This window comes from Ixodes scapularis, unplaced genomic scaffold, assembly GCF_016920785.2.
Source record: "Ixodes scapularis isolate PalLabHiFi unplaced genomic scaffold, ASM1692078v2 PGA_scaffold11__112_contigs__length_91849675, whole genome shotgun sequence".
Taxonomy (NCBI): domain Eukaryota; kingdom Metazoa; phylum Arthropoda; class Arachnida; order Ixodida; family Ixodidae; genus Ixodes; species Ixodes scapularis.
Window position 1 is genome coordinate 34,545,502 of NW_024609837.1, and position 27,043 is coordinate 34,572,544.

Genomic DNA, 27,043 nt, shown 5'->3' on the forward strand with positions numbered 1-27,043 from the left:
GATGTTGTCCCAAAAATTTGACCAATAAAACAGGCTGCGGCACGTAAGAGGGTTTTACTGCTGCTCGTTTCGCAACTTTCATGCGACGGATTAATATCGCGCAGAGTTTTTTTTTTTTTTTTTTTTTTTTAAGTAATATTTTTGTTACTCGGAAGTTTTCGGAAGGTAGCAGGCAACATCACACAAACAAACCACCAACCGAAAAATTAAAGTGAGGCAAACGGTTAGGAGATTGTACTGGTACAAATACATGTTTTTAATGCTAACTATTGTTCATCTTTTTAAAAGGAAAAAGTTATCCTATCTGTGAACCATAGAATAAAATATTATATTTATGTTTGGTTTTTAATTTATTTTTTCACTCTACACTATCATAGTTGGTTTTAAATTCCGAAGTTCTGATTAAATTAAGCTAACTTGTACACGTTGAATTTCGTCTCCGAAGAACATTTCCAAGGTCCCTGTCGACTCGACTGCACCACAGGTTAAAAAAAAAGAAAAAAAACAAAAAAAAAAAACAGGACATGTTTTTTTTACGAAGCTCTCCACTCTTTCCACTTTAGCAGAGAAAACAGGGAAAAGGAGGAAAGTGGAGAGGAGGAAACCATCAATCGTAGCAAGCAGAGAACATTGTGGGAGGAGCATGCACTGCTTTTCTTAAGCTGCAACAGAATGTTGTTATACCTTTTTTTGTTTTTTATATAGTAGGATTTTTTTCTCCTCTACATAGCCTCAGCAAAGGCTGCCCAGGAATTCTGGTTGTCTAAGATCGATAATCAAGAGTGTTAGTGATTGTGCGATACGATCACTGCCAGGTGATAATGATGACTAGAAGCCTTATGGCACAAAATCTGCCATAGGCCAAAGTGCGCCAAACTAGGTTACAACTGCCAAGAAGTCGGATACCTGGTTCTTTATGTGAAAACGAATACGTGACGCAGTGATGGTGAGTACCTTGGAGCGAATGCTGATGAAGTCGTCGTAACCGACCCAGGTGACGTTCTGGAAAGCGTACAACACCTGGCTCTCGTCGTCGAAAGCTCGGGTCGCTCCGCCTCGCAGGAAATCGCACACCTGGAAACCATCGTGATTTGGGTAGGTGGGTAGAAATGCAAAATATTGTAGGAACATTTGAAAATTGGTTTTAGCAAAAGTAATCCAGCAATCTCTGGAAAGATACCGACATAGATCAAGAACGGCAAGAGTAGTTCGCCAGTTTTTTTTGTTTTTTTTTGCGGTAGTACTATTAAGTAGTAACGTTTAGCTTTAAATGTTTATGAGAGCTTTGTCAATTTAGTAGATTTTTTACTACGCATATGGCAATACCATTTCTCCTTATCATGCTAAACGTTGTATTGGGATTCCTGTAACGCTTAACTTGTAAGCATCGTTCGTCAATTATGATCAATTAGTACACAAAACGATGTGCACATGGTGGTGCAGTAGCAGAGGCTTGGTTGCGTGGTATACAAGTATCATGGTTTTCGTTGACTAAGGGCGTGACAATCTATTGACCGGCAAATATGAGATTAATGACATAAAACATTGGCTTCTTCACGTGTGCACATACACGAACAAATATCAGGCAGCACTATGTATCACACACCTGTGCATTAAAGTTGTCTTCTCAATTTTATTTTGATATATTTTTTTAACATTTATAGCCTTACTGCGGCACCAGTTCATACTGAACAGAATAACAATCCTCATTCGGTGTATGATTTTAGGACAATTCAAACAGTTTGACCACGAGTAGAATCAGCAGACAACCAAAAGCGCTTGTGCTCCCTCCCAATTTCCATTGCTCCGTCACCGCACCGTTTCTTTTTATGGACTAACAAATCTAATATATGGCACATGTGTATTTAATCGTCCGCCTGCACCGTCGACAAAATGACGTGCGATATGAATTTTTTTCGTTTCGACGTAGTGGGCCTCGTCTTTTTCTGTTTTTTTTTTGTGGTTTTTATAAAAAAAAAAGAAAAAAAGGCTTTTACGCCAAAACTTTTTGTTTGTTTTTCATGCCATCCCATCAATAGCCGTGGGGGGAGGGGGGCGTAATGCTAGTGGAAGCAGCCTCTAGAGGCCGTTCCGGAACTGAGCAATTTAGAAATCACGGGAAACAATTTAGAAACGTCAGTTCTATTCTCACAATCAAAGCCAGTCTGTCTCAAAATGACACCTGGTAGTCACACCGTAGAGAGACAACTGCCAATCGGGTATCATTAACTCGCGTCATTCCGTAGCGATTGTGAAAATGCACGTCGGTAATACACAACTGATACCAAAAACGGTTGGGCGTGAAATATATATATATATATATATAACCTCTGTTGCGCTGTCATCGCGCGACGCAGCATGAGGCTGGTTGCACTATCTCGCCACGGGGCGCGGTGCCGCTGGGGCTGAGATGCGCTCCGATAACAAACCGAAACTTAAAAACCCGTCGAATTTGTGCGGTTTTTCAGAAAGCCGTAAAATGCTCCGCGTGCTTTCTATCGTTCTGTAATTTGTTGCTTTAGTGTTTTTTCGACGATGCTGAGCAATTTTCTAATTGCAACCATGCCCTTAAACACAATATTAAAAAAAGTTAATTACGCAAAAATAATTAACAACTTAATTATCCCGGACTTTAATAATTTTGCTAAATGGGCCCTTGACCCAGAACCAAAGCGACACAAGCCTTTTTTCGTTGCGATGAGTAGTTTTCGCAGGAGCGATTTGGCCTGTGTTCTCTGAAACACCCTGTGTGTGTATATATATAAACTGTAAATGCCTTTCCGAATCGATGTCAATTATTGAGAGTTAACCCAAAGATTCCTCAATTCATCAAATCATGCCGACTATCCATGGCATGATAATATTGACTCGAAACTGGGCGCGACGAAACAAATCAATAAATAAAAAGAAGCATAGTGGCAGAGAAAGGAAGCCGACAACGCGATCTCTCTCTCTCTCTCTCCCCCCCCCTTTTTTTTTTCTTCTCTATCATTTTTTTTTTTTAATTCCCAGTCTCCCTTTAATACCCTCATGGTAGACTTCCACCAGCTGACCTGCACACTAACCGTATTTTAGTTATCCATGGCCGCTTTGCAGTCCAGCCACTGCACTCTCGGAAATAGGGGCGTAGTACTTACGCTCCTTGTCCCATATATAACACCCCCAAAAATTGTACAGTTCGACGTTGAGTCCACTGGCGTCGTACCATCGTCACCAACTTTCACGAGCGGCTTTGAGAGTCGAGTAATACAACTCATTAAATTAGCTAATGTACGCATTAAAGACTACACGAAAACACTCATTGTTATGTTGGCTCAGCGGCAAAATCTGGGGTTTTTTTTTTTCTGTAGCTTTGATAGGTACATTAGCTATTTCGTAAGTTCTATCACACGGCAATCAAGCCGCTCGTAAAAGCTGGTATCGCCAGTTCGACGTCACTGGACCGAACGTCTAAACATAGTTTTGGGGTGTCATAAATGAGGCAAGCGGTGTAAGTACTACACCCTATATTTCTGAGGGTGTGCAGCGCAGTGGATATACTGACCTTTTCAACACAATGTCTTTGTACTGAGTTAAAATCTAAGTCGCAGACGCGCTAGTAACACATAACACAATACACGGCATGCAAACATGATGAGAGCGTCATCTTCGCACACGCCTCGCGCATGACCGAAGTAGGCTTGCTTCATACATGCTTCAACATGTCCGCAGACAGTTTTTGTACGATAACCGTAAATGCGTTCTTTTTATTTTGAGGTAGCATATAGTGGTTAACGCGTTCCTTTTATTTGCAAGTAACGAGTAACGTATTTCGTTACATTTTTTTTTTGTCGGTGATGCCTACAACATTGTGCTGTACAGACCGCGACACAGCTAGAACGAGCGAAATTCCTTTTAACGCTAAATTTAGCGGGGAATGTGGAGTCACGTGGACGTGACGTCACCTATACACCTCGGGGAAATTGACGGCACCTACACGTTAACTCAGTTTGCCCGCTAAATTGAGCGGAAAAATTCACGTCTCGTGGCCAAACCATCAATTGTTTCCCCGCTACATTTAGCGGGAAATTGACATGACGTGACCTATACTCCAATTCAATTACCCGCTAAATTTAGCGGGGAAATTCACGCCTTGTGATCCTGAGACACCGATTCCGTTACTCCGCTAACTTTAGCAGGGCAAAATCGACGTCACGTGACCTGCCGTTACGTAACCTATACAACCACTCACTTTCCCCGCTAAATTTAGCAGGAAAATATACGACATGTGTTACACCGATTTCCTATAACGCCTTTCATGCATATAGAACTTTAAAGGTAAAAAACGCTGCCACATTTAATTTTTTTTTTTTTTTTTTTTTTTTTACAAGGGAAACATTTTGACAAAAGTTGCTATACTTTGTCTCATCTTACGATGGACTAAAGGCCAAAGCCACGGGCCGTCAGGTCGAATCACGTTCCACGCTATACTATGACACGCTTAAAGGGGCCCTCCGGAGCTTTCTGCGATCGTCTGTTTCTATTGTTATATTGCGTAGTAGGTGCAAGTTAATATGTATACAAAGTTTTAGATTACAAACCCGTTTATTAAGCAGATGGCAGAAGAAATATATAGGGACTATTTTCTCTTGGAAGACAATCCCCCATTCCCTGCCCATCGCTAAAACTTGACCAATGGAAATGCTGCGCCCCGCGGTGAGTGCGAACGTTATTATTGCAACACTTTTTAAGCTTGTTGTAAATTAGAGTTTGAGAAAAACGTAAACTGATTGTGGTGCGGGAAACACAGTCCGCAATTATCGCTCCAAAACCAGCGAACTATGTTTTCTCCCCGCATGCTTGTTGCTAGGGGGTGATGCGTCGGCGCGTCGGCTCGTCTGCTTCCCGGGGCGTCTGCAGGCGTGCGTTTGCGGGACACATGTTCCTTCTTCCCGTGGATCCCGACTCCGAAGCCAGCTTTCCGATCCTTCCACGTCAACGAGTCAAACTTTTCCTTGTCATCTGTGGGATGCGACTGCGTATTGCAGTAGCAGCGCGACGGTGCGGTGCGACGAACGATGACTGCCGAGCACAAAGTCCGGGTTCCTTGACGGCGGTCCGCGCGTGTTCGAGGGATTCCTCCACGGGTCGGCGGTCGGCGGCGTTGGTGACGCACAGTGACGCCGGGATCCTTCGCTTGCTATTGGCTGACGCGTAAAGAGATGCCCCTCCCGTTTTCCGGGGTCATCTCAGAAAGGGGGGCGTGCCGGTGACTTTGATAGCAATTTTAGTAGGGAAATCCGCCGCGCATGACCGTAATTTTATGATTTTTAGGATCCTTAGGGCCTGCAGATTGCGTTACCGCCATAAATAGACCATCGCAGAACGCTCCGGAGGGCCCCTTTAACATTGATGAGGGGTGGACGAATAATGCTCCGAATCCAAAAGCGCCGCATCATTTCTATAGCTTCGACGCTGCAAATAGGCTATATGTCATGGCTTTCTTTGCGATGTAAAATTGTTGAGTCATTCAGTGGTCTTCGATTTGAACCACTGGCCACCCGTCCCCTTATCAGTAATCCAAGACGCGGGCACCGATACGTGCATCGAAGCGAAATACCGCACAGTTTTTAAGTGGCTCGTGATTGGATCTGGCGGTCCGAAGCTTTTGCCTTTAGTCCATCGTAGGGTGAGACGAAGTATAATGGGGGAATGTTTGTTTCTCTTGTACATTTTGATGTCCCTCATTGCGTCCTATGAGGAAAAGCGCAGAAAAACGCCAACCTATCCTGTCTCGCGCTCGCTTTGCCGCGCAGTGTAAGTACATAACTAACGAGAAATTATCTATTAGAGAACGAAAGTGAAAGCAAACATGATTATAGTCTCCGACCACTGGAGTGTGTCTTATTATGTCATTGCTTATTTTGATTCTTGATTGGTTGTCCGGCGTTCTTATCGACTAATGCCGCACTCTGATTGGCTGCGAAGCGGTATAATGAGGTGCCTGAGAACGTATACACGAACTCAACTCTCCCACGTCACGCCGCGGTGGTGGCGCGTCGAACGCACTTCCGGTCTGGGGCGGTGGGCAGAAGTCGCCGTGCGAGACATGCATTCTTGTGTTCTTTTCAGGGAAACCAGACAAAAAGCCTGCGTTCTCGTCAGAATGCTGCGACGGGGGCTGTACTAAAAGAGTCTGGAAAGGTTTGAAGATCAGTTTTCATGTGTTTCTGCCCGCTCCGTTCGTCCGAGTACGTGGATAGTAGCCGTGAAAAGGGCAAACCAGACGCTGTCGAACTGGGATTGTTTGTGCGGGCAACACTTTGTGGTCGCCAGATGTATTTGTTTTGTTCCAACATGAACGAGAGAAAACCGCCAAGTTGTCCGGGCCACCCGCGGGTTCAGTGCGTCTACAAATTCACACGGCCGCCTGGTCGTTCGAACCTTCGTCTGCTCTTTCGAACTTGCCTGCTTTTTGTCGTCTGCTCGTTCAAACAAAAGCGGCCCGTAGACCAAACTTTGACCCGGTGATAGCAATAAGAAGTAAATGCAGGCCTCAAAAGACTTAAGTAGGCTCGGTATAAACAGTAGATACAAGATGTTGATGATTGGTACCAGTGGCGATCACCAACTTGTTACGTTTGGTTTGTTCCCGCGTCCGAATTTCAGTATCGACGTCGATCATCGCCGCTACCTTCTACACTTTTGCAGCACGAGCGACGTCGCGACCGAAAATATCTAAATCTCATCATGGTTTTGGCGTCCATTTCTTCGGCGTTCACGCGAATGAATCGCCGCACGTCAAATTATTTACGCAAAGTTTAGCGGTGTAACGAGCATTGATAATTTCGCTCAGGCGATTCAAGTGGTAAGACATCGCTATGAGGACGTAGAATCGACAATTCCAACGCGAAAAAGAGTATGCAGACTCACACAGACGCCGACAACGTGACATTCGAATGGTTTGTTGACGCGGGACGCGGTGCTTCTTGCCCGCACTCTATTGCGAAAGCGTTCGAAATGTCGTCTGCTCTTTCCAACTTTTCTGCTTTTTGTCGTCACCTCGTTCAAACGGCAGCGGCCCGTAGACCAAACGTTAACCCGGTAATTGCGATAAGAACTAGGTGCAGGCCTCAAAACACTTTTGAAGGTTGGTTGGGGTAAGTAGGTTAAGTGTAAACAGTAGAAAGAAGAATTGAAGAATATGTTGATCATTGTTACCAGTGGCCATCACCGATTTATAATGCCCGATTCTACTTGCGGTTTTCAGTAACGACGTCCACCATCTCAGCAACGGTCCACGCTTTTGCAGCCCGAGCGACGTCGCGACTGAAAATAGCGAGCAGAATCTCATCGTGGGTGTCAGGCTTTACCGCTCATTCACACTGGAAGCGGATCCGCGTTCGCAAAGCGGTTGCGAACGCGCCTGTATAAAGATCCAGTGCAATTGCACGCGCACTCGATGACATCAAGTGCGCGTGCAATTGTACTGGATCTTTATACAACCGCGTTCACAACCGCTTTGCGAACGCGGATCCGCTTCCAGTGTGAATGAGCGGTTAGAGCCCATTCTGCCGCGTCCACGTGAAATGAATCGCCGCAAGTCACATTATTCACGCAAAGTTTTGCCTCCTTAATTTTACTGAAGCCTCTCCAGTAGTCAGACATTGCTAGGAGGACGTAGAATCAACAATTCCAACGCGAAAAAGAGCACGGGAACTCCCACCGACGCCGAAAACAACGCAATTCAATGGTTTGTTTATGGGCGACGGCGGGCTTCTTCCCCACCATCCACCGCGCATGCGCGGCGCCGGTGGCGTCCGCTAGGGGCGCTCCGGTTTGTTTGTAAACATGAGTTGGTGTATACGTACCCAGGAGTAAGGGACAGACCCTTGCTCTGGTCCATCCCCGACCGCGGGGGCGTCCAGGCCGTTGTGCGTCGGATCGGCGAGGGTGTAGGTCCGGCCGTACGTCGGAATGCCCACCACTATCTTCTCTCGTGGCACTCCGATCTGCACCCAGTACTCGGCCGACCAGGCCTGCAATACATGGGACGTGTGTCCTCGACCACCGGGCCGCGTAGCAAGCAAAAGCGCGTCACGTAATACACGTTTGCAAGTTCGGCTTCAGGGCGCTGCCATCTTGCTTGACTGGGGTGCGTTTGGGCGAGTCATAATCCGATTACGAAGCCTTGCTAGGGCGTCGCAATCGGATTATGGCCGCACCCAGGAGCGCACCCCACTGAGGAAGATGGCGGCGCCCTGAGACCGGACTTGCAAACGTGTATAGACCCTTCTTTCGAAATTTTGAAATGATGCTCGAATTATGTGCGGCCGCCATTAGTAGGTCGTGCACTGCGAGCATGGATTGGACACGAGCGCTTCGTCAACATTCGGACAGTGCTCGGATGGAAACGCGTTCCACACGAGTGCAGCGACGGTGCTCGGCGCGAACTCGGAACCAATCACGTGCTCCAAATGGCGGCTGCGCATAATCTATGCATAATTTAGGAATGGGTCAGAAAGGGTCGATGGGGCAAACTTTATCATTGATTAGCGCGTTTTCGTGGACGTCGATCACACCGCCTGGTTGGGGTTGGGAGGAGGTGAGGCCCGGGGCTTAGGTAAGCACAGCTCAGTGACTCTGGGGCAATGAGGATACTTGGGTAGTAATTCCAATACAGTAATTTAATTACTTTCTTTGTAATTTGATATGAATTCCTTTTGGCTAAAAGGAATTGTACCATATTGTCCGGACTATAGTCTTCGGACTATACAAGGATTTGTTTTTTTCTAGATCGTTCAGTGTGACAATATGTGAAGGACTATGAATAACGGAGGATAGTAATGTGGATTTATGTATGATACAAGCTTTGTGTTGAGCTATGATACAGCAGGCACTTGTCAAGGTGCGCGGTGTATGATCATTTTTCCGTTTGGATTGGGCACTAACTATACGGACTGTGCACGACGTGCGGACTACGCACAGGGTGCGGACTATCTAGGCAAAAACTTTTATGTTTCACCCAAAATTTGTCCCGCGGACTATAGTCCGGAAAATACGGTAATTGTGATTTAATTACTTTCTAGCGTCAGTAACTGCAAAATTTCAGGCACAATTACAATTACTTTTACAAGAGTTTGTTGAGCCAACAGAACCTCTCTGAAAGCCTCAGCGCTCGCAGAAGCGGCCTAGCGCTCGGTGACACACCCGCACCACATAGGCACGCACTCACATACATCCTAAAAAAAATAGCGTCGCAGACGGCACCCTGTGGCGCCATCTGCGGTGCAAGAAGAAAACAATTGCGTTAAGTTTCCAAAGTATTGAAAGAAACAAAATTGAGCTTCAGCTTCCAGCCGAGGTTTGGGATCTTAATTTTCTATAAACTTATTTTTCTTTTCTTTTTTTCTTCTGCCAGATTTTTTACGTTCCTTTTTCAACACTGTCGCTTTTTTTTTTTTTCGCATTGTAATCCAGTTAATTTCCTGTGGTTCTACTTCAGATATTATTTACATAAGCATTTTGAAAACTGACGTCGCACCTGTGATTATGCACTGTTAGAAAATTCCATCAATCTACGTAGAAAAACCGAATAGAACATGTCCCATTTTCTGGAAATGCATACAATGTGCGGTTTGCTTTCAAAAACGGGAACTGTACCATATGCATTGAAATGTGCTATTTAGGCCATAAGTATGAGCTTATCCGTATAAATAAAAAAAGCCTTACTAGACTACAGTTTATAGTCGGTTCAACTGGTATAAGCGAATTGAACACGCCCAAAAGTGCCGGATATCCAGCAATTTTTATGGAACTCTATCAGACCGCGGAAGTACAGTGCCCGTGAGCCGTGTTACGCCGCGCGCAGGAAGACATCTCTCACCCGCGCATGCGCAAGCCGCTGCCGGCCGGCGTGGGCCCGCGAACTGCGGAGTGCTGCTGCCCGTTCGGAAGGCGAGTTCGACGTTGTTATCGCGTCGTCAGAGGCGTTCAGCGGTGCGTAGACGGCTTTGTTTTCCAAGGTACGTATACGTTAAGTTGTTCCTAACGCAGTGTTATTTTACTATCTCTAAGGGTGTCGTATATTCCAAGTTCGGGATGCCCAGCGTGTAGCGTCTCGTCTTCCCAGCTGCATAAAGCTAGCCCTTTTATAGTTCCTGATTCGGGGCGGCATACTGCCCGACTCTACTTAGTATTGATGGTATGCTGCGCTGCGTGGTTACGCGGAAAAAAACTGGAGAAATGAAGTTAATGCAGAAGGACAGACAAAAACATGCATGAATTGGCGCAGACTAACAACTGTTTAATTTCTTTCTCTTTTTTCTCCCCCGACCCGTATTTCCAAAATTGCGGCTAAGAAAACGAATGGTTGATGTGTTGAATTTGTTGGCTTCTGAACTTGATGGTGTTTGCTGTAGCTGCCTCTTTGATATACGAACTGGATGGTGTGTTTTTGTAGCGTTTACCTGGGGCCTGGTGTTTGCTCCGACAAGTTTGGTATCTTATTGGGTAGATCTATTTCTTCTTGTCGCAAAGCTAGTGATGGCTCACTGACGCACGCTCCGTGTCTACCCGAGGCCATGTGAAAAGCCTCGATTGGGTGCCTTCATGTGCGCTTTGCTTAGGGTGGTGGCATCTCGCCATTTTGTCACACACGTTTATTTTTATTTTTTGTTCAGAAGCGCGTGAAAAAGAGTGTCCCTGCACGCGCTTGTGGCGCTGACTGTGCTATTTCGACATTTTGTTTTCATCGATTTCTTTGTATTTTTCCCGTGAGCGCGTGCTGTCGGCATGTGGTACTACAAAGGGTGGCATCACCCTAAACAGAAGGACATTGAGGCACCCTAGCCTCGATTATTTCACGCTTTGTTCTGTCCTTTGATCTAGCCAAGATGGAAGTAGTGTCAAGGAGAGCTTTGCAGTTGCATTTTGAACAATGCGCTGCAAGGTTGCCAGGTGCTTGCAGTTGTCCGCATGCATGGTTGTGCTCCCTTAGTCTCTCGTTAAAGGGCAACTCCGCTTGATTTCGGAAATTTCGAGATAGTGGGTGATATAAACGTGAAAAGCACTTCAAAACAACCCTAGACCATTTGTCTCATTAAAAGCAAAATATCGTTCGTGCGATCTTGTTATTTACCACGATCGCAAACCGAAACTGAAACTTCGGCACAGCCGGGCAACATTGTACTCTCAACGTCAGTTGCATACGCACCCACGTGGAATACAAGGGGTCACGTGATCTACTAGCGGTAACCCAAGAAAGACGCGGATGCGAGGGGAAGGGCGAGGAGGGAGGAGGGAGGGCGGGCCTAGCCGCGGCGGCGAACAGGCAACGCAAGCAGCAACGAAGCAGGCTATGTAGGCGGCAACCCAGGCGGCTAGTCGGTTGGCACCGGTTGGCAGGTGTGTCAGCGAAACTCATCCCGTACAACTCTCTCTTCCTCTTTTTGTTTCTCTTGTTCTCGTTCATTTTTTTTTTTTTTTTTTTTTTGTCTGTCTCGTTTACTTATCTCTATTGTTGTAGGCTCGCCTCTTTGCTTGCTCAAACGTGGAGCGCGTCCGTAGCGCCGCCCGATAAGCTCTCCCTGGAAAAGAAAATACAAAGAAAAAAAAAACTGCGTATGCAACAGACGTCAGCCACAACGGAAATACAACGTTGGCTGCGCCGCACGTCGCCCGCTAAATTAGCGGATTTTGGTGACTTCGCGCGTCTCAGTTTTTGTTGGCCGGTTTAGTGATCTTTTAGGCGGTATTACGTTATAATATTTGACATTCGGTCTCTCTAGATGACACTAAAGAGAGTCGCAGTGTTTGGTAACAACCGAGAATGAAGCGGAGTTTCCCTTTAAGGCACCTCCCAGTCTGCCCGACTATGGATCTTCCACACGACAGTGGTATTTTGTATACCACACCTTCGACACATTCAACAAATTTGCTCCTGTGTTTCACTTGACACAGTGCCTTGCTGTTAGTCTCGTCCACTTCATTGTTGACCTTCCTGCGTAATCCTTTGAGCCTGAAAGGGGCTGATAGTGACACTCTGACTTCGTACCTTGCGGCGATGTTTTTTATCCTGTTTTTTATCCACGAGTAGTAACTTCAGCGCACTGTTGCTCTTTTCACGCGCTCAAAGTCTTTCTAAAAATTACTGATTTAGGGGTTTTGGACGACGCTCAGCAAAATTTCTAATTGGAACCATATGACTATTTTCATTAATTAAAAAGTTAATTAACGAATTTTAATTAGTTAGCCGACTTATCGCGAAGATTAACCACCCCCAAATGCCCCCTGGGCGTATAACTCACTCGCACAAATCGGATAAGAGTAGCTTTCATGGCTTTTTTTTAAAACAAAACTGTAAAAAAAAAAAAAAAAAAAAAAAAAAAAAAACGCTCGGTGTTGCAGACGCATAACGATTCCTCAAACGTATTGCAGTATTCCCATATATATATTAAGGGTTTCATTCAGCTTGGTTACACTTTCGCTGAGGCATTTTCAATTACATTAAACAAAGTGTCTAACTTTCGGCAGCAATTCGGAAAGAAATATGTTTTGTAGAGCAGCATATTAGCGTTAGCATTTGTGTTTGTTTGGCACGTTCAACAGCAACCTGGAACATGTTGTACCATGTTTTTGTTGAAACGTTGAACTAAGAAAGGCAAAGGCCTGATGTTAACGTGCTGCTTTCTAGACACCCTTATTCACAATTCGCTTGAAAATATTCGTAGCTCACATTAATTGGATGTGCTGCAGTAACTGCGTGACCTGCTTGGGAGGACCGTTTCTCTGTAAGTCAAATTATTATGTTGCAATATAATGAAAGAATCAGTATGGATGTGGTATTCAGATACATTGTCATATAGAACCAATACTAGAACTTGTGCATCCTACGGAGCATGTAACTTATATTTTAATCCACCTTAGTATCGATCGGCTTCAAATACATGAGCCCTTGTTCTGCAGGGGCGCACGAATATACCTGTGACCGGGCTATGCTTATCAGTTAGAATAAGTAATATGAACCAAAAGACATGAATGTTGAGCATTCTAATAATGGGTGTATCTCAAAATGTCCAATTTGCATTTGAACCTTGCACATTTCGTCCTATTCTCATTTGGTCCTTCTCGTTTGAACCTTCTCATAAGGTCCGAATCGTGTTTTTCGCAACTGGGCCCATTCTCATTTTGCCCGTTCGCCCTACGACCGAATGGCATTACTTCGGCATGCTTCTAACGTTGTTATGCCTTCGCGGCTTTGTTGATGAGCCCTACCTTGCTTGGGCCCCCAACATACCATTAGGTATATGTTATGTGTAGAGGTGCGCACTGAGAATCGTACAATGACGCGTCCTTCCCTTCCTCTAAGCAAACTAAAAAAAAAAAGCGATGAACATTTAATTTGGAAACTTTGTTTGAACAGAAATAGCATACATATTAGCATTGGTTCTCAACCACTGATGTTTCGCGGACCCCTTGTAGAAAGGCGGAGATGATGGAGGACCCCGCTCGGGGTGAGGGGAATAGAAAGGTATAGGCTATCATGATAATGATTTAATAAATGGATATAACTAATTGCTAGTGTGAAGTAGACTTATCTCATTGACACACGCACGAGAGTACTCACCCAAAAATTGGAACGTTTCTTAACGACGTGAAGAAAGACAACTAATATTGTCGTGCTTGACTGATAAGACATGGCTTCGCGGACCCCTATAGATGCCTTCGCGACCCCCATTTGAGAAACACGGCAATATAGAAGTGGTGGCATTGTCCCAGGTCGAGAGACCCCAAAAAACGTGACATTTCGGAATATGATCTGGCTGCGATAAATACTTGGTCTGTTTTATTGTCAGCTAGTAGCTTTTCACGACGATCTCGACGCACTGCTAAAATCCTTGGCAGAGAGAGTATGCCTGTAGCGTGGCACACACACACACACACGCACAAAATATATCAATGTACTTATTAATATAACCCCCCCCCCCCCCCCAAAAAAAAAAAAAAACGATTTTCGTATAGAACGAGTCAAGTGCGACGGGTCAAAGCGAGATATTTTTGAGAATGGCTGTTTTGAAAAGGGCCAGGTGAAAAGGGCGAAACGAGAACGGACTCAAATGAGGAGGGTTGAAATGCGAAGGACGAAACGGGAAAGGACCAAATGCGCCAGGTCCAAGAGAGAAGATCTTTTTGAGAATGGTTGTTTTGAGAAGGGCCAAGTGAGAAGGGCGAAACGAGAACGGGCTCAAATGATAACCTCCCTCTAATAATAACCAGAATATTCTGCTTAAGCACTTCAGGCAAGTTTTTTTTTTGTAATATTGCATTTACTGGTACTGTGAATTCCTTTTTTTAACCGAAGTATCGTTGGGTACAGCTTTACTAGACAGGCGAGCTGGTTAATATGACATTCTACAAACCGAGATGGAGGCTTCGAAGACATACGTTTCAATTGAGACGGATGTGTTCGTCCTTCTTTGTAGCCTCCGTCTCGGGTTGTAGAATGTTTTAGCGTTGTGTGCTGACACAAGATCCGAAATGTGTCCAGTTATTACTGAGAACTGATGCCAGTAAGCTGAATCTTTTTTTTTCTGTGTGTGTGTACAATCACAATTCGTCTTGATGCAAGGATCAGACTTGGAGGCTCATGGTGTGTGCACGGACTGTCCAAATTAAGGGCGTGTCTCGGCTTGAAAGTATACTATAGACGAGGTTTAGAATTTGTCCAGATTGGATTACTAACCGATAGAGAAGTTAAAGAAGGAGCCAGGAACTCCTTAGCTTCTGTTATACATCCTCCTCTAAGAAATCCCACCCATTATTTATGTTACCTTTTTTTTCAGGCGACTTGTGGCAATGAACCCGCAGGAGGGGTCCCGGCAGTCGTCAAGAAAAGTTGCTCGGGTGCATCTGAAGGCGCAGGGAGCCCTCCAAGGGTTCTCGAAGTTCCAAAAGTAGTGGAAAGAAACTTCGGTGCTTGTTTAGATTAATCTTTCTTTTCTATTGTTAATATTACAATATGTTGTATAGGCCAAGATGGTTCTTTTCGAAATGTAGCATGTCAGCATAATTTTTGGTCACTTTTTTTAGGAGACTGCTCACTTTGATATTCTTTTTATGGCTGAGCTGCCCCCCAAAATATTTGCGGCATGAACTGTGTTTTTTTTTTTATTGTGTATCTGCTCTAGTCATTTAAAGAAAAATAAATGTAAATATTTTTGAAGCAGCAAACTGTTCAGTCTTCTTTGCAATGGGTCCGTTGCTATGGGTTGGAACCAAAAGGACCAAGCGTGAACTTAGTTTGATAACGATTTTTTTACAAATGTTTATCTGTCTTTATCCCGTCACTACATGTACAATGCTCTCTAAACTTGACGTAGCACGTGAACACTTTCTCATGGCATTCCTGGCTGTTCTATTGAGTATATATGTCACAGATTAATTGTTCTGTTTTCAGGATAGTGCTCGCATTAGATACGACAGTTCAAACTTTCCATACATACAAGTTTGGGGAACATTTGCGGATTGCAGGTAATTTTATGTTGCAAAGACGTGCATCACGTTGCGCCTGCAAACTGCCAGGACATCCCTGTTTTGCATGTCGCATATCAACTTTTTCAAGGAGGAGCTTGGCATGTGACATACAAAGCCCGGATGTACTCATGAATAGCGGCAGTAACATAAAATGGGGCGAGTACTATCACAAACAAGACTGAACTTTTTCCGTACGTACAAGAAATGTAACCTGTGTCGTTTTGGACGCATTGGAACATGTGAGGTACTTCGTAAAAATGGTACATGTGCTGGCATGGCTTGCAACAGAACATGTGCTGCTGTGTGCCACGATGGTACATTTCCTGTAGCATACAGTACTTGTTCCGTGATGATGGTGTATGGAATTTGTTGTGGCTGCCCATACAGCAACAACATGTCCCGTACTAAAGAAGTATGGAACATGTTCTGTGTAGTACGGTAATACAGTACATGTTGTGGCAACAAGGTTAGCATGTATGTGTCCCATATTTTGACAGGAGTTTTTCTAACAGTGTAGTCACCATTGATTCGCGAGCCCCGATTCGGTTCTTATATATTTCTGAGCCATTGTAATTTCAACACAATGTAAATAATTTACAGTAACATGAAACGTTTGTATGTAAATGTGGTCGTAGTAGCGATTGTGGATTGTAGGTCTATATTAACACTTAAAATATTCAGATATGACTAATTGTCGCATTTTTATTTTTAGAGCGCAGCTCTAAGGCGCCCGTTTCGGGCTTGAGCGGCGTCGCCGTCGGCGTCGGCGTAACCGTAAGGTCACGTGACCCCCAGGATTTCGAGGGAGGAGGGAGGAGGTGTATACCTTCCCCTCGGTACCTTTCCCTCCTCCTCCTCAAGAGCTGCGCTCCAATTCGGCGTTACAGGGAGTTAGTTGTAAACGGCTTTCATTTAGAATTATAATGCAATTAAAATGCAAAGGTGCAAGCGAGCTGGACAAGAATGACGAAATGAATCCCTGGAGAAGGGGAAGGGGACCTCTCCACTTGTAATGGAGAGGTCCCGGGTTCGATACCCGGACCAGGCGGATTTTTTCGGCCGCTCACCAGTCACCTAGCTGTGTTTGGAGATTTTTGTTTGTCCATTGTCCCTCTTGTTCCCCTTCTCCAGGGATTCATTTCGTCGGCTTTTATTTTTTTGGCCAACAAAAGTGTGTCAACCCAATTTTACTTTAGCGATCTGGCTTCTTTGAGTATATGATCTAATTTATTATTATGTATTGAAAATATAAGAACGTAGGACTTTATTAGCCCAAACTGTCAAGTTCTATCATTAATTTAACAAATTCACAAAAGGAAAGTACAATACATGAAATTTATACAGCGATGCTTAAGCCTCATTAAATATTGTGGCAAGGCATGAACAAATGCGTTGCATTCTAAACGACTCGTTTTAAGTTATATGGCCCAGGTCGGGTCGCTCTCAGAAACGAGTAATTGTAAAGTAATTGAATTATTTTTAACAGTAATGTGTAATTGAAATGAATTACGTTTTACGTAGAACGAATTGTAATGGTTGTCGAACTACTTTTATAGCAAGGTAAGTGTAACTGTAATTGAACTAAATTTTTGAAGTAATTTACCCACGTATGGCAATGAACACACCTCAGTGATCGCTCCGCCTGACCGCGAAACTTGCGTTCGACGAGTTGTGCCTCTTCCCTTTGGTGCCGCGCGTACTCGTAAACACTTCCACGGATTCTCAATAACAGCCACGACTGTTTACACAAGGTTTTACGAAATTTTGTTGGCAAATGACGGCGAACCAGCAGAAAACCTGTCTTTGAGAACGCAGCAAACCCGGCCTCCTGATCGCTTCGCCTGTAAGATTTCACACAGACTCAAGATGGCCGATTTGGAACTTCCGGTGGCCGTAATTGCGCCGCAGCGACCAAGAGGAGATGCGCGATCCAGCAAACTGTCATAGAGATCAGTGGGTTACAGTGAACTAGTTCACAATAGCGAGTGAAAACTGTTCGTTTTTCTCAAATTGTTTCCTGCAACTGCCATTGCGTAAAAAAAAAAAAAAAAAATGTAACGCGTGATTTACAGGTAGGGTTCCGAGTTCTAGGATATATCCCAGGGGTGGCCAGGCTGACCCGGCCTAAGAGCCGCAAACAAAATCACAAACTTTGCAAGAGCCGCGGGGGGGGGGGGGGGGGGGCGATATTTGTTTAGAGCAATAAAAGAAACTCGAACTAATTCCGGTCCACATGAGTCAAAAGCAGTCCAATTGTGCGTAAGGCAGCAGTAGCACAACACTACCAAACCGCAACCTGTCTTTCGATTTAAAACGCGTTTCATTTCTCTTTTAGGGGAAGTGGTTCGGAAGGGAGGAAGGGGGGGGGGGGGGGAGAGGAGGGCTAAGGGAGGGAGCGGCGAGCCGCACTTTAACACACGGAGAGCCGCATGCGGCTCGCGAGCCGCAGCTTGGCCACCCCTGATATATCCGATAAAGTCCGAAAAACACCCGCCGTTAAAAGTTTGGTGAATTCGGATTTATCCGATAAACACCGAATTATGATGTGCCATCGCCCCCCCCCCCCCCCCCCCCCCCCTTTTTGTTTTCCCAAGAAAAAGAAAAGATGATATTTTACAAATAAGTGAGGTCAGCGCACAGGTTCAATGGTTCTGGTAAAATGCCACAGCAGTTATCTTTCAAATCTCGGACCATCGTTAAAAAAGATCTACCGCTCATCTTGTCGAGATTCATTCAGCACAACTATAGGTGACCACCTTTCTGCTAGCGAAATGTGGGACACTGGAGGCGGGGGGGGGGGGGGGGGGGGGGATTTATTAACACACACACCACGAACCGAGACTATGTTAACACATTTATTATCCTGTGTTGTTTATACACCTGCTAATTGTGTTGCGGCAATTAATCTCAATTAAGTTTCACTACGAGTGAGGTACTTTTTATGCCAAATGTGTTATTAAATGTGTCAAAGTTAAAACATGTAAATCGACTGTAGCAGAACTCAATGCATCAAATGGAAATAAGAAACAGTAAATCTCTTTCGGGTTATTGTTTCCTGTCAACACCTACTTTTCTCAGCATTGTCCTACACAAACTTTTAACATTATGTTCTTTTTCGACCGTTGCGAGTTGCAGGCTTTCTGCCTTGTGTGGCTGTGTTCACGAAAACAAAGATCCACAGCAACCGTTTCGCATTGACATAGCCATATCATAATAATTACAATATTTTATGTTGAAACTTTAGCGTGCAATTTTCTTAGAATATTTTGCCACTAAGAGGAGAGGCACTACGGAGCCTGCGCGTCGGTTCTCCTGCAAGAACGACAGTCGCTTCCCGCAATGCTTGGAAAGAATAGGGCGTACCATTGCCATTCACACGATTACCAGCGACCTCCGCGCTTCCCCGTGCCCCGTTGTTCGGCAGCGCCACGAGTTGCAGAGTGAATTTTACTACATTATGAAATGCGGGACATTTTGAACATTTGGGAATTTCTTGCGGGACGTGGGACACGAGCCTTCAATGCGGGACAGTCCCGCGAGTCGCGGGAAGGGTAGTCACCCTAAGCACAACAGGTCATTGTACTTTCGGGTCACGACAAAAGCTACAAAGTTACAAAAACACAATCCTTTCCTTCTTTTAAGGCACGAATAGTATAGCCTAAACTGGAAACCAAAAGGGTACTGTTTTGGTAACCAGTTTGGGCTATACCATTTGTGCTTAAGAGGAAGGAAGGGTTTTGTTTTTGTAACAGTTAAAGATGTATGAATCATAGAGATTGCATAAAACGGGGAAGAGGGGCAGTTGAAAGTTCTGTATTGCATCCTTTAGCACTCATCATAGCGCGGCTGCGGGGAGGTTGATGGAATAAGATGGGATGAATGCAAGCTTCCCAGCGACTATCTCCAGGAGTTTATTACTTTTTAGGTATCGACATTTATCGAAGCAGCACTCACGTGCAACGCTTGTCATAGGACAAATTAGTCTTGCCAATGATAATGGTACCAACGACAAATCCAGCTAAAAAACTTTTAATTGATACAAGCGCGTTCTCTTTTATAGCCTACGTTTACTCCCGCATATTATTTATTTATTTATTTTAATAGAAAACATTGCGAAGTTAAACTCAGAATTTCTGAGAATTGGAAATCGAAGAAAATAAATTCCGGTAAACTCAGAATTTTTGACAAAAAATACACTTCGAAAAATATCCTCCGAATTTAACGAAAAATACACTCCGAAAACACCGAACCCTATCTATAAACAATAAATGCAAAAAAAAAAAAAATTTAAGTGATATTTACCGAAAGTAGAAAAACTTTGCCCCGTCCCTTTAACTCAAGCCAAAGCGGCGCCGGTCGTATCTTTGGCTCAGATTCGCATTTATAGCGTCTACAGCATCTGCAGGGTTCACCTTACCGTGTTGAGCGTCGAGAAGATGGCGCTCTCGACTTTGCGCTTGAAGAGAGGGCTGTTGTGCCCCGTGAACGGCATGTAGACTTTGAACATGTGGTAGTCGTAACACATCAGATTGACGAAGTCCACGTACCTTTGAAGAAGAGGAAAGGCCAATTACATGGACTGTCCTTGAGGCCAAAGCAAGTATACGAAAAGTTTAACTGGTAAAAACCGGCCCATATGGCCTGCAATTTCTAAGAACATGCTTAAATCTTTAATTGTTTTTTTTTTCTTCGTTAGGATTGGAATTTATGCAGTGATTTCAGCTTGTTTAAGCAAAAAGAAAGCAGGCTAGAACCCAAGTACCTCCCGATTCCAGGGGCGTCGTAGGACTTCACGATGATCGGTTCGGACGCCGAGACTGCGACGGAGAGGAGCAATGCAGGCTGCTTGGTTACTATGGACTCGTTCTGAAATTGTTCCTTGGCTTCCTGCAGAGGCAAAGAATGCGCGCAAAGTGTCTCGTCACAGTTGTATGCTGCGTCTAAACTGCCCGAGTTGTCATGTCAAAAAGAAAAAAAAAACATCGGTTAATTTTTTTTTCTTTTTTGCTGTGATATAATTTAGGCAAGTGGAATCATAGCGGCAACGTACTAATTTAATGGAGACTGGCGTTCCTCAACAACCATGGCTGGTTGCCGATGATAGAATCACAGGAGCACGAGCTCAGCTCGCGCACCTCAGAGTTCACGCGCCGGTCACGCCTGCCTGTCATGCAACAACGGCATTGTTGTATTATGCAACAATGATCACTATATTACATTCCTTCCCCCTCAGGTGGGACAGTTCCGTAGCGGATGACTGGATGCGGCATCCAGTCATTCGTGTCGTGCTGATCTTCTGAGCAGCTGCTTCGGCCGAGCCGTTGGCGATGGCCCAACCTGAGGCACAGGTCTTCCTGGGTTACGCCTGGCAGGAGATGCTTGTGGTGTTCCATGTCCAGGCGCAGCCGCTGGTGGTAGCTTGACGTTGTAGTCAACGTCAGCTTCAAGGTTGTCATCCTAGTCAAGCCACGCATTCCTGAGGTGATCGCGATGACGGCGATGAACGTCTCAATTGGCCAGCTGAACCTTATAGGAGACTGGTCCCGTCACTGCTACAACCTTTGCTGCTTTCCATCGTGGTCCCGGCGCAAAATTCCGGACGTAGGCGGTGTCGCCCACGTGGAACCGCTTGACTTTTGGTTGATCCGCTCCTGGATCTCTCTGAAGGTCAGGATGCTGTCTGTCCAAAGGAGACCGCAGCCTCCGGCCCATCATCAAATCTCCCGGAGTCTTCCCGGTGTCCGAGTGAGAGGTCGTGTGCTGCTTAAATAAAAAAAAAAAAAAATGAAAAAAGTGAAATCTTGCACTTTGTGTCGCGTTGAGTTAGCTTCTTTAAAGCAGACTTGACTTCCCTCCCCACTCTTTCTGTCCTGCCATTGCTCGCAGGATGGTACGGGGCTGTGTAGATGAAACTGAGAGCATTGAGTTTCAATAACTCTTATTTCTGCACTATTGAAGGCCGTTCCGTTGTCCGAAACAATTACGTCGGGCAACCCATGTGTCGCGAATAGTTTCCTCAGCGCCGTAATCACTGCAGCTGATTTCGTGGACGGCATAATATCGACTTGGGCCCAGTTAGAAAATGCGTCCACCACAATAAGGAAACTTTCACCTCGAACATGTCCAGCAAAATCTACGTGCAGGCGGCTCCAGGGCTGTTCTGGTTTTATTCAAAAGTGAACAGGTGCTTTGGTATCGCCCTGCCTGTTTTCCTGGCACTGTTGGCAATGGCGTCCAAAGTCCTCGATTGCTTGATCGTTTTTAGGCCACCAAATGGCCAACGTTTTCATGGCTGTCATTCCTGGGTGGTTGGCATGAAGCAATTGTAGGGCCTTCCTTGTGGCTTGCTCGGGAATGACCACTCTATTTCCCCACAGAATACAATCTCGATGCAAGGAAAGTTCTGTGCGTCTCACCTCAAAAGGCGCAAAAGATTCTCCCAGGCTTTCTCGTGGCCAACCCGAGAGTATCCATTGCTTGACTCTTGCCAGCGTAGGGTCTTGCTTTGTCAGCCTTCTGATATCTGCTGCTTGTAGTGGAGGGTACTCGACGGCCTCGATAAGTACGTCACCTGGTGGCACTGGCTCATCGACATCGCTTGGTGCTGGAAGGCAGCTTATCCCATCAGTGTTGGTGCCGTCGATTCCTGGTCGAAACACAAGCTTGATACGCCCCAGCAGCAAGCTCCACCGCAGCATCCTCGGAGACAGGATCTGTGGCATTAACTTCTCTGTGTTAAAAATTCCAAGAAGCGGTTTATGATCGGTCACGATCGTGAATTCTCTTCCCGCGAGATACTGGTGAAAGTGCTGAACACCGTAAACTACGGCAATCCCTTCTTCGTCGATTTGAGCGTAATTGCGCTCACTTCGCCCCAATGTTCGTGACGCATAAGCTATTGGCGCTTCTATACCATCATCTTTCTTGTGAGAAAGAACTGCACCAACACCAACCGGTGAAGCGTCACACGACAAGACCAGTGGACGCGCTGGGTCGTAGCGTACTAGCACTGCGTCAGAGCTGAGAAGCCCTTTTAGGTTCCGGTACACTTTCTCATGCTCCTGCGTCCACGTCCATTTTTTTCTTGGTCTAGGAGGCGATGCAATGGCTCGGCAACTTGAGGCTTTTTTTCAAAAAATCTGCTGTAAAAGTTGACTTGTCCCAAAAAAGTTTGTAGCTCTTTTTTGTTCTTTGGGCTCGGCATTCTCTTGATTGCAGTCACTTTTTCTTTACTTGGGTAAATACCAGTGGAATCAATTCTGTGACCTAAGCACTCTATGCTTGTTTCGCAGAACTCTCGTTTGTCCTTGTTCACCCGCAAACGCGAGTCTTGCAACCACTGCATGACTGCTCTTAATCTTTCTTTGTGCTCCGCTACGGTCGAGCCCGAGATAGCGATATCATAGAGATATACGACAACTCCAGGTATACTTGATAGTAAGCTGTCTACAACACGCTGGAACAATCCTGTTGCGAGAGATATACCGATAGCAGGTCGGCGAACTTTGTGCAGTTTTTTCAGCGTATTCACGGTGAGGACTTCTGATGATTCGTTATCAAATACGAGCTGCTGATAGGCTTGGGCTAGGTCTAGTTTCGTGAATATCTTACTTGACCCTAGAATGGCAAACAACTTGGTGACAGTCGGTAGTGGATAGACGTTTTTCTCAACCGCCTTGTTAACTCTGCTACAACTATCACCGCACAGGCGTAAAGTTCCGTTTTTCTTTCTCACCACGACGAGCGGTGTGGCCCAGTCGGAGTACTGGGTCGGCTCCAGGATGCCTTGCTTCTCCAGGCGGTCTAACTCCTTGGTCACACCCTCTCGAATGGCGAACGGCACCGGCCGACTCTTTAAAAACTTCGGTTGCACGTCGTTGAGCTCCATGTGGATCGGAGCTTCCTTGAATCCGGGCAGATTGGTGCGAAAAACCTCGAAAAACCGCGCTGTTCGCGCTTCGTCGGACGTGCTGACGTGTCTGCTGCAGTGTAACTCAATGCCCATAGCGGTCGAAACGAGTTTCGTCCCATGAAGCTTCTTCCGTGCTGTGCCACGACCATGACTGGCAAAACAGCCTTGCGTCCTTTAAACATGACGCCTACCATTGCTTTGTCAACTGTGGGCAATGTCTGTTTTGACCAGGTCAACAACTTGCATGTTGGGTGTGCTCTTAATGGGAAGCAGCCTCATGTCTGTCTAGTGAAACATTCCTTCGCTCATGATAGACCAAGACGCTCCAGAGTCAACTTCCATGATTACTCCTTGTGACTATCTTTACTGGCACTAGAAAGATTTCTTCGGTTTCGTGCGCCTCGCAGATCGAACAGAGTTCGTCGATACTTCGTAAACACCGTCTTCCTTTTTTGTGTCCCTTTCTTTCTTTATTGTGGCGGTCTTACTTTGGCATGCCTTTGCTATATGCCCCTTCTTCTGGCATTTGTAGCAGACGGAGTCTTTAAATTTGCATAGGAAAGAGATGTGCTTACCGGTGCAACGGTGGCAGTTTCCGCTGTCTGCTTGCCTCTGAGGTTTCATCGTTGTCGCTTGAATTTCATCATCAGAGGTACCCTTTACAACACTGCTTCCGTTGCTTCCTGATGTCTCGCTGTTGCCTCGACGTTGCCTCTGCAGTGACGGCCAAGTCGTAGGTTACGTCGAACGTCAAATTGCGTTCAGCCAAAAGCCGTTGCTGCACTCTCTCGGGCGCGATGCCGCAGGCGTACCTGTCTCGCATCACGATTTCAAGTGGCAGTCGTCTATATCTCTGAAACCGCAGTCTTCTGTCAGCTTTCGAAGCGCTGTCATGTAGTCTGCAACTGTCTCGCCGACGTGCTGGTCGCGCTTGTAGAACCGGAACCTTGCGTAGAGTTCAGATGGTCTTGGGTGCAGATGAGCCTTGACCGCTGTCACTATCGTGGTATCGTCTGCAGCTGTCGGTATCGTCGGCTTCACCAACAAGCTTCACCAACTCAGCAAAACGGCACGCTTCTGAATGCGTTGTCAGACTGTTGGCTACGCAGTGACATTTCGAGTCGCTCTACGTACTCGTCCCAGGAAGCGTTGGTGCTGAGGCGATACTCGGTGATACTGCCCACAGCCATCCTCGGGGTCCGGGCACCGGACGCTTGCCCATTGTCTTCGTCCGCTTTGTCGCCAATTGTAATAACTTAGGCAAGCAGAGTCATAGTGGCAACGTACTACTTTAATGGAGACTGGCGTTCTTCAACGATCATGGCTGGTTGCCGATGATAGAATCACAGGAGCACGAGCTCAACTCGCGCACCTCAGAGTTCACGCACCGGTCACGCCTGCCCGTCATGCAACAACGGCATTGTTCTATTATGCAACAATGATCACTATATTACATTTGCATAGCATTATGCATAACAAAACTTGTTTAAACAAAAGTTTGCCGGCAGTATCTTCAAATTAAAATAAAATGCATGATGTGCGCATTCTTCGTTTATGATATAGGTGCAATAACCTCCGTACATGGTTCCTGCTGTCCTGCGTTAGCTGCGGCCTGACACAATAATGTTACTATTACTTAAAAGTTTATTTGTTCCGAACCCTCTCCAAGATCCTTCTTGGCCACGTAAATCTCTGTCTATTTCTAGCGTGAACCACAAACTTCTCTTTTTTGTTATTGCAAATACGCTACTTTATAGAGTGACACCGCATACATTTGGCCATTTGGCTGCCCATGAATTTCTGCAATGCTTTGATGTGGGGCGAGGAACGTAGCATACCTTGAGCAAGTGAACGAAGTTCTCTCGATCTAGCTCCGGTGGATCTGACTGTCCTGGAAACTCCCAGTCAATGTCGAGCCCGTCGAAGCCGTACTTGCGCAGCAAAAGAATCGCGGAGTTCAAGAACCTGAGGTGAGATACAGGATTTAAGATCACCAGAGCGATCCATGATGTACAGAAAGCTCAAGAAACACAGGGTTTACTAAGTTCACGCTGTTTGCTTTGTGACCCCTCCTTCTGTGTTCTTATTCAGTGACGTCGCAGTCTCATCGACTATAAAATGATCGGAACTGACCTCTCGTTTCTTGAACTCCCAATCGTATTTTGTACCCAAAAAGCAAAGAATAAAAAACAAATAAAAATAGTGCCGTAGGTTTTGTGTGACTTCCGGTTTTCACATATCTGGCGAAATAATATTCAGCGTGCATTTAAGGGAGCTATTTTAGTGCAAAAGCACGAAAAAAAAATCATTTATACAGGTTTAATGACAGCGTTACAAGCAATTCCCGTTGTTTTTTTTTCACGTTTCTCCCGCAATTAAACCTCTGCATCAAAACTTCTAGTCTGGTGGAATGCGTTCAGCCATAAAATTACTAAGCGTGGAGCATTCTAGTAATGTTTTTTTATCACTCCACTGCCAATAAATAATATTGCGACATTTACCTATAAGAACGCGGAATAACAAATCACAATACAAGAAGCGTGATTGTTTCCAACATTCGCGGAAGAGGAATTCCTTATGCAAACATGACGGACAAATACATTCACGTGAGTATAGATAGCATATGGCAATCGTGATAACATTTACAATGGCGTAAACTACGTCGCCTTGAGAGGATTACATGCCTACTATATTCAGCAAACAACACATCGAGGCGACGAGGTTGTGCGCGGACGAGCCGTAAAAAACGTTTAAAAAAAAAAAGGAAAAATAATAAGACCGCGGGTAAAACTAGAAACATAAAACTTGACGGCATGGGTCAAAGCATCGATGTATAAACTCCGGTTTCAAGACTCCATCGATGAGTGCTATCGTTTTTGCTTGTATGCTCAGCGACAACTTGAAAACTGTAAGGCGTGCACTTTTTATGTTGACACTTTTCGCTTTCGTGGCTTGCTGTTTGGCGTGCTTACTGGTCAGTGCCACAATCGCGTTGGCTGCGGTGCCATAATGATATATTCGGGAACGCCCCGTGTTCCTTAAAATGTCAATGACAATAGTTCTCGATGTAATGCGGAACGTTTCATGAGCGCGTCCTGTCAAAAAAAAAAAATAATAATAATAATTGGTGCGTGCATGCTTGTACAGCACGAACTTGGTCTGCCTCAATGGAGAGATGAGCAATTTAGCCAGTGCAGTACAACCGCTAGCCTGGGGTCTTTAACGTGCACCACACAGTAGTGATACACGACCGCACGCCGGTACGATGCTCGTCCAGATCGAAACGGGCAGGGGTGTGGATTGAACCCAGAATCCCTGGGTTCTGCAGAGCGAGCTTTTGCTCCAGATGGTGGTGCTAGCTAGCTGGTGTGCGCTAGCCCACTTCGCCACCGATCCTCCCCACGTGTCCTGTCGAAGATAAAGCTCCTCTATCGTGGGAAAAATGGCGGCATTGATTGTTGTGGAAATGCTCGAGACACGTGGAGCGCGCCACTTCTGGGAAGAACATGGTGTCGTTAATCTAGCTCAGTGCAACGCTGTGCCGCCATGATCTCCCCAAGGGCTGCACGTTGCACGTGCCTCGCGCATCAACGCACCTTGCGCTATTTTTGAAACATG

The 27,043-nt window shown here is 45.5% G+C and overlaps 1 protein-coding gene across 1 annotated transcript in view; it reads right to left on the reverse strand.

Annotated features, from left to right (window-relative positions):
* The window catches only part of LOC115314119 (acidic mammalian chitinase), a 43,307-nt gene that overhangs the window by 1,398 nt on the left and 14,866 nt on the right, over nucleotides 1–27,043 (reverse strand). Inside the window, exons 3-7 of the mRNA XM_029973172.3 lie at nucleotides 25,264–25,390; nucleotides 20,276–20,400; nucleotides 19,931–20,060; nucleotides 7,851–8,018; nucleotides 955–1,074 (exon numbers count right to left, since the gene is read on the reverse strand). Coding sequence (XP_029829032.2) covers nucleotides 955–1,074; nucleotides 7,851–8,018; nucleotides 19,931–20,060; nucleotides 20,276–20,400; nucleotides 25,264–25,390 — 670 coding nt within the window. The remainder of the gene's footprint in view (nucleotides 1–954; nucleotides 1,075–7,850; nucleotides 8,019–19,930; nucleotides 20,061–20,275; nucleotides 20,401–25,263; nucleotides 25,391–27,043) is intronic.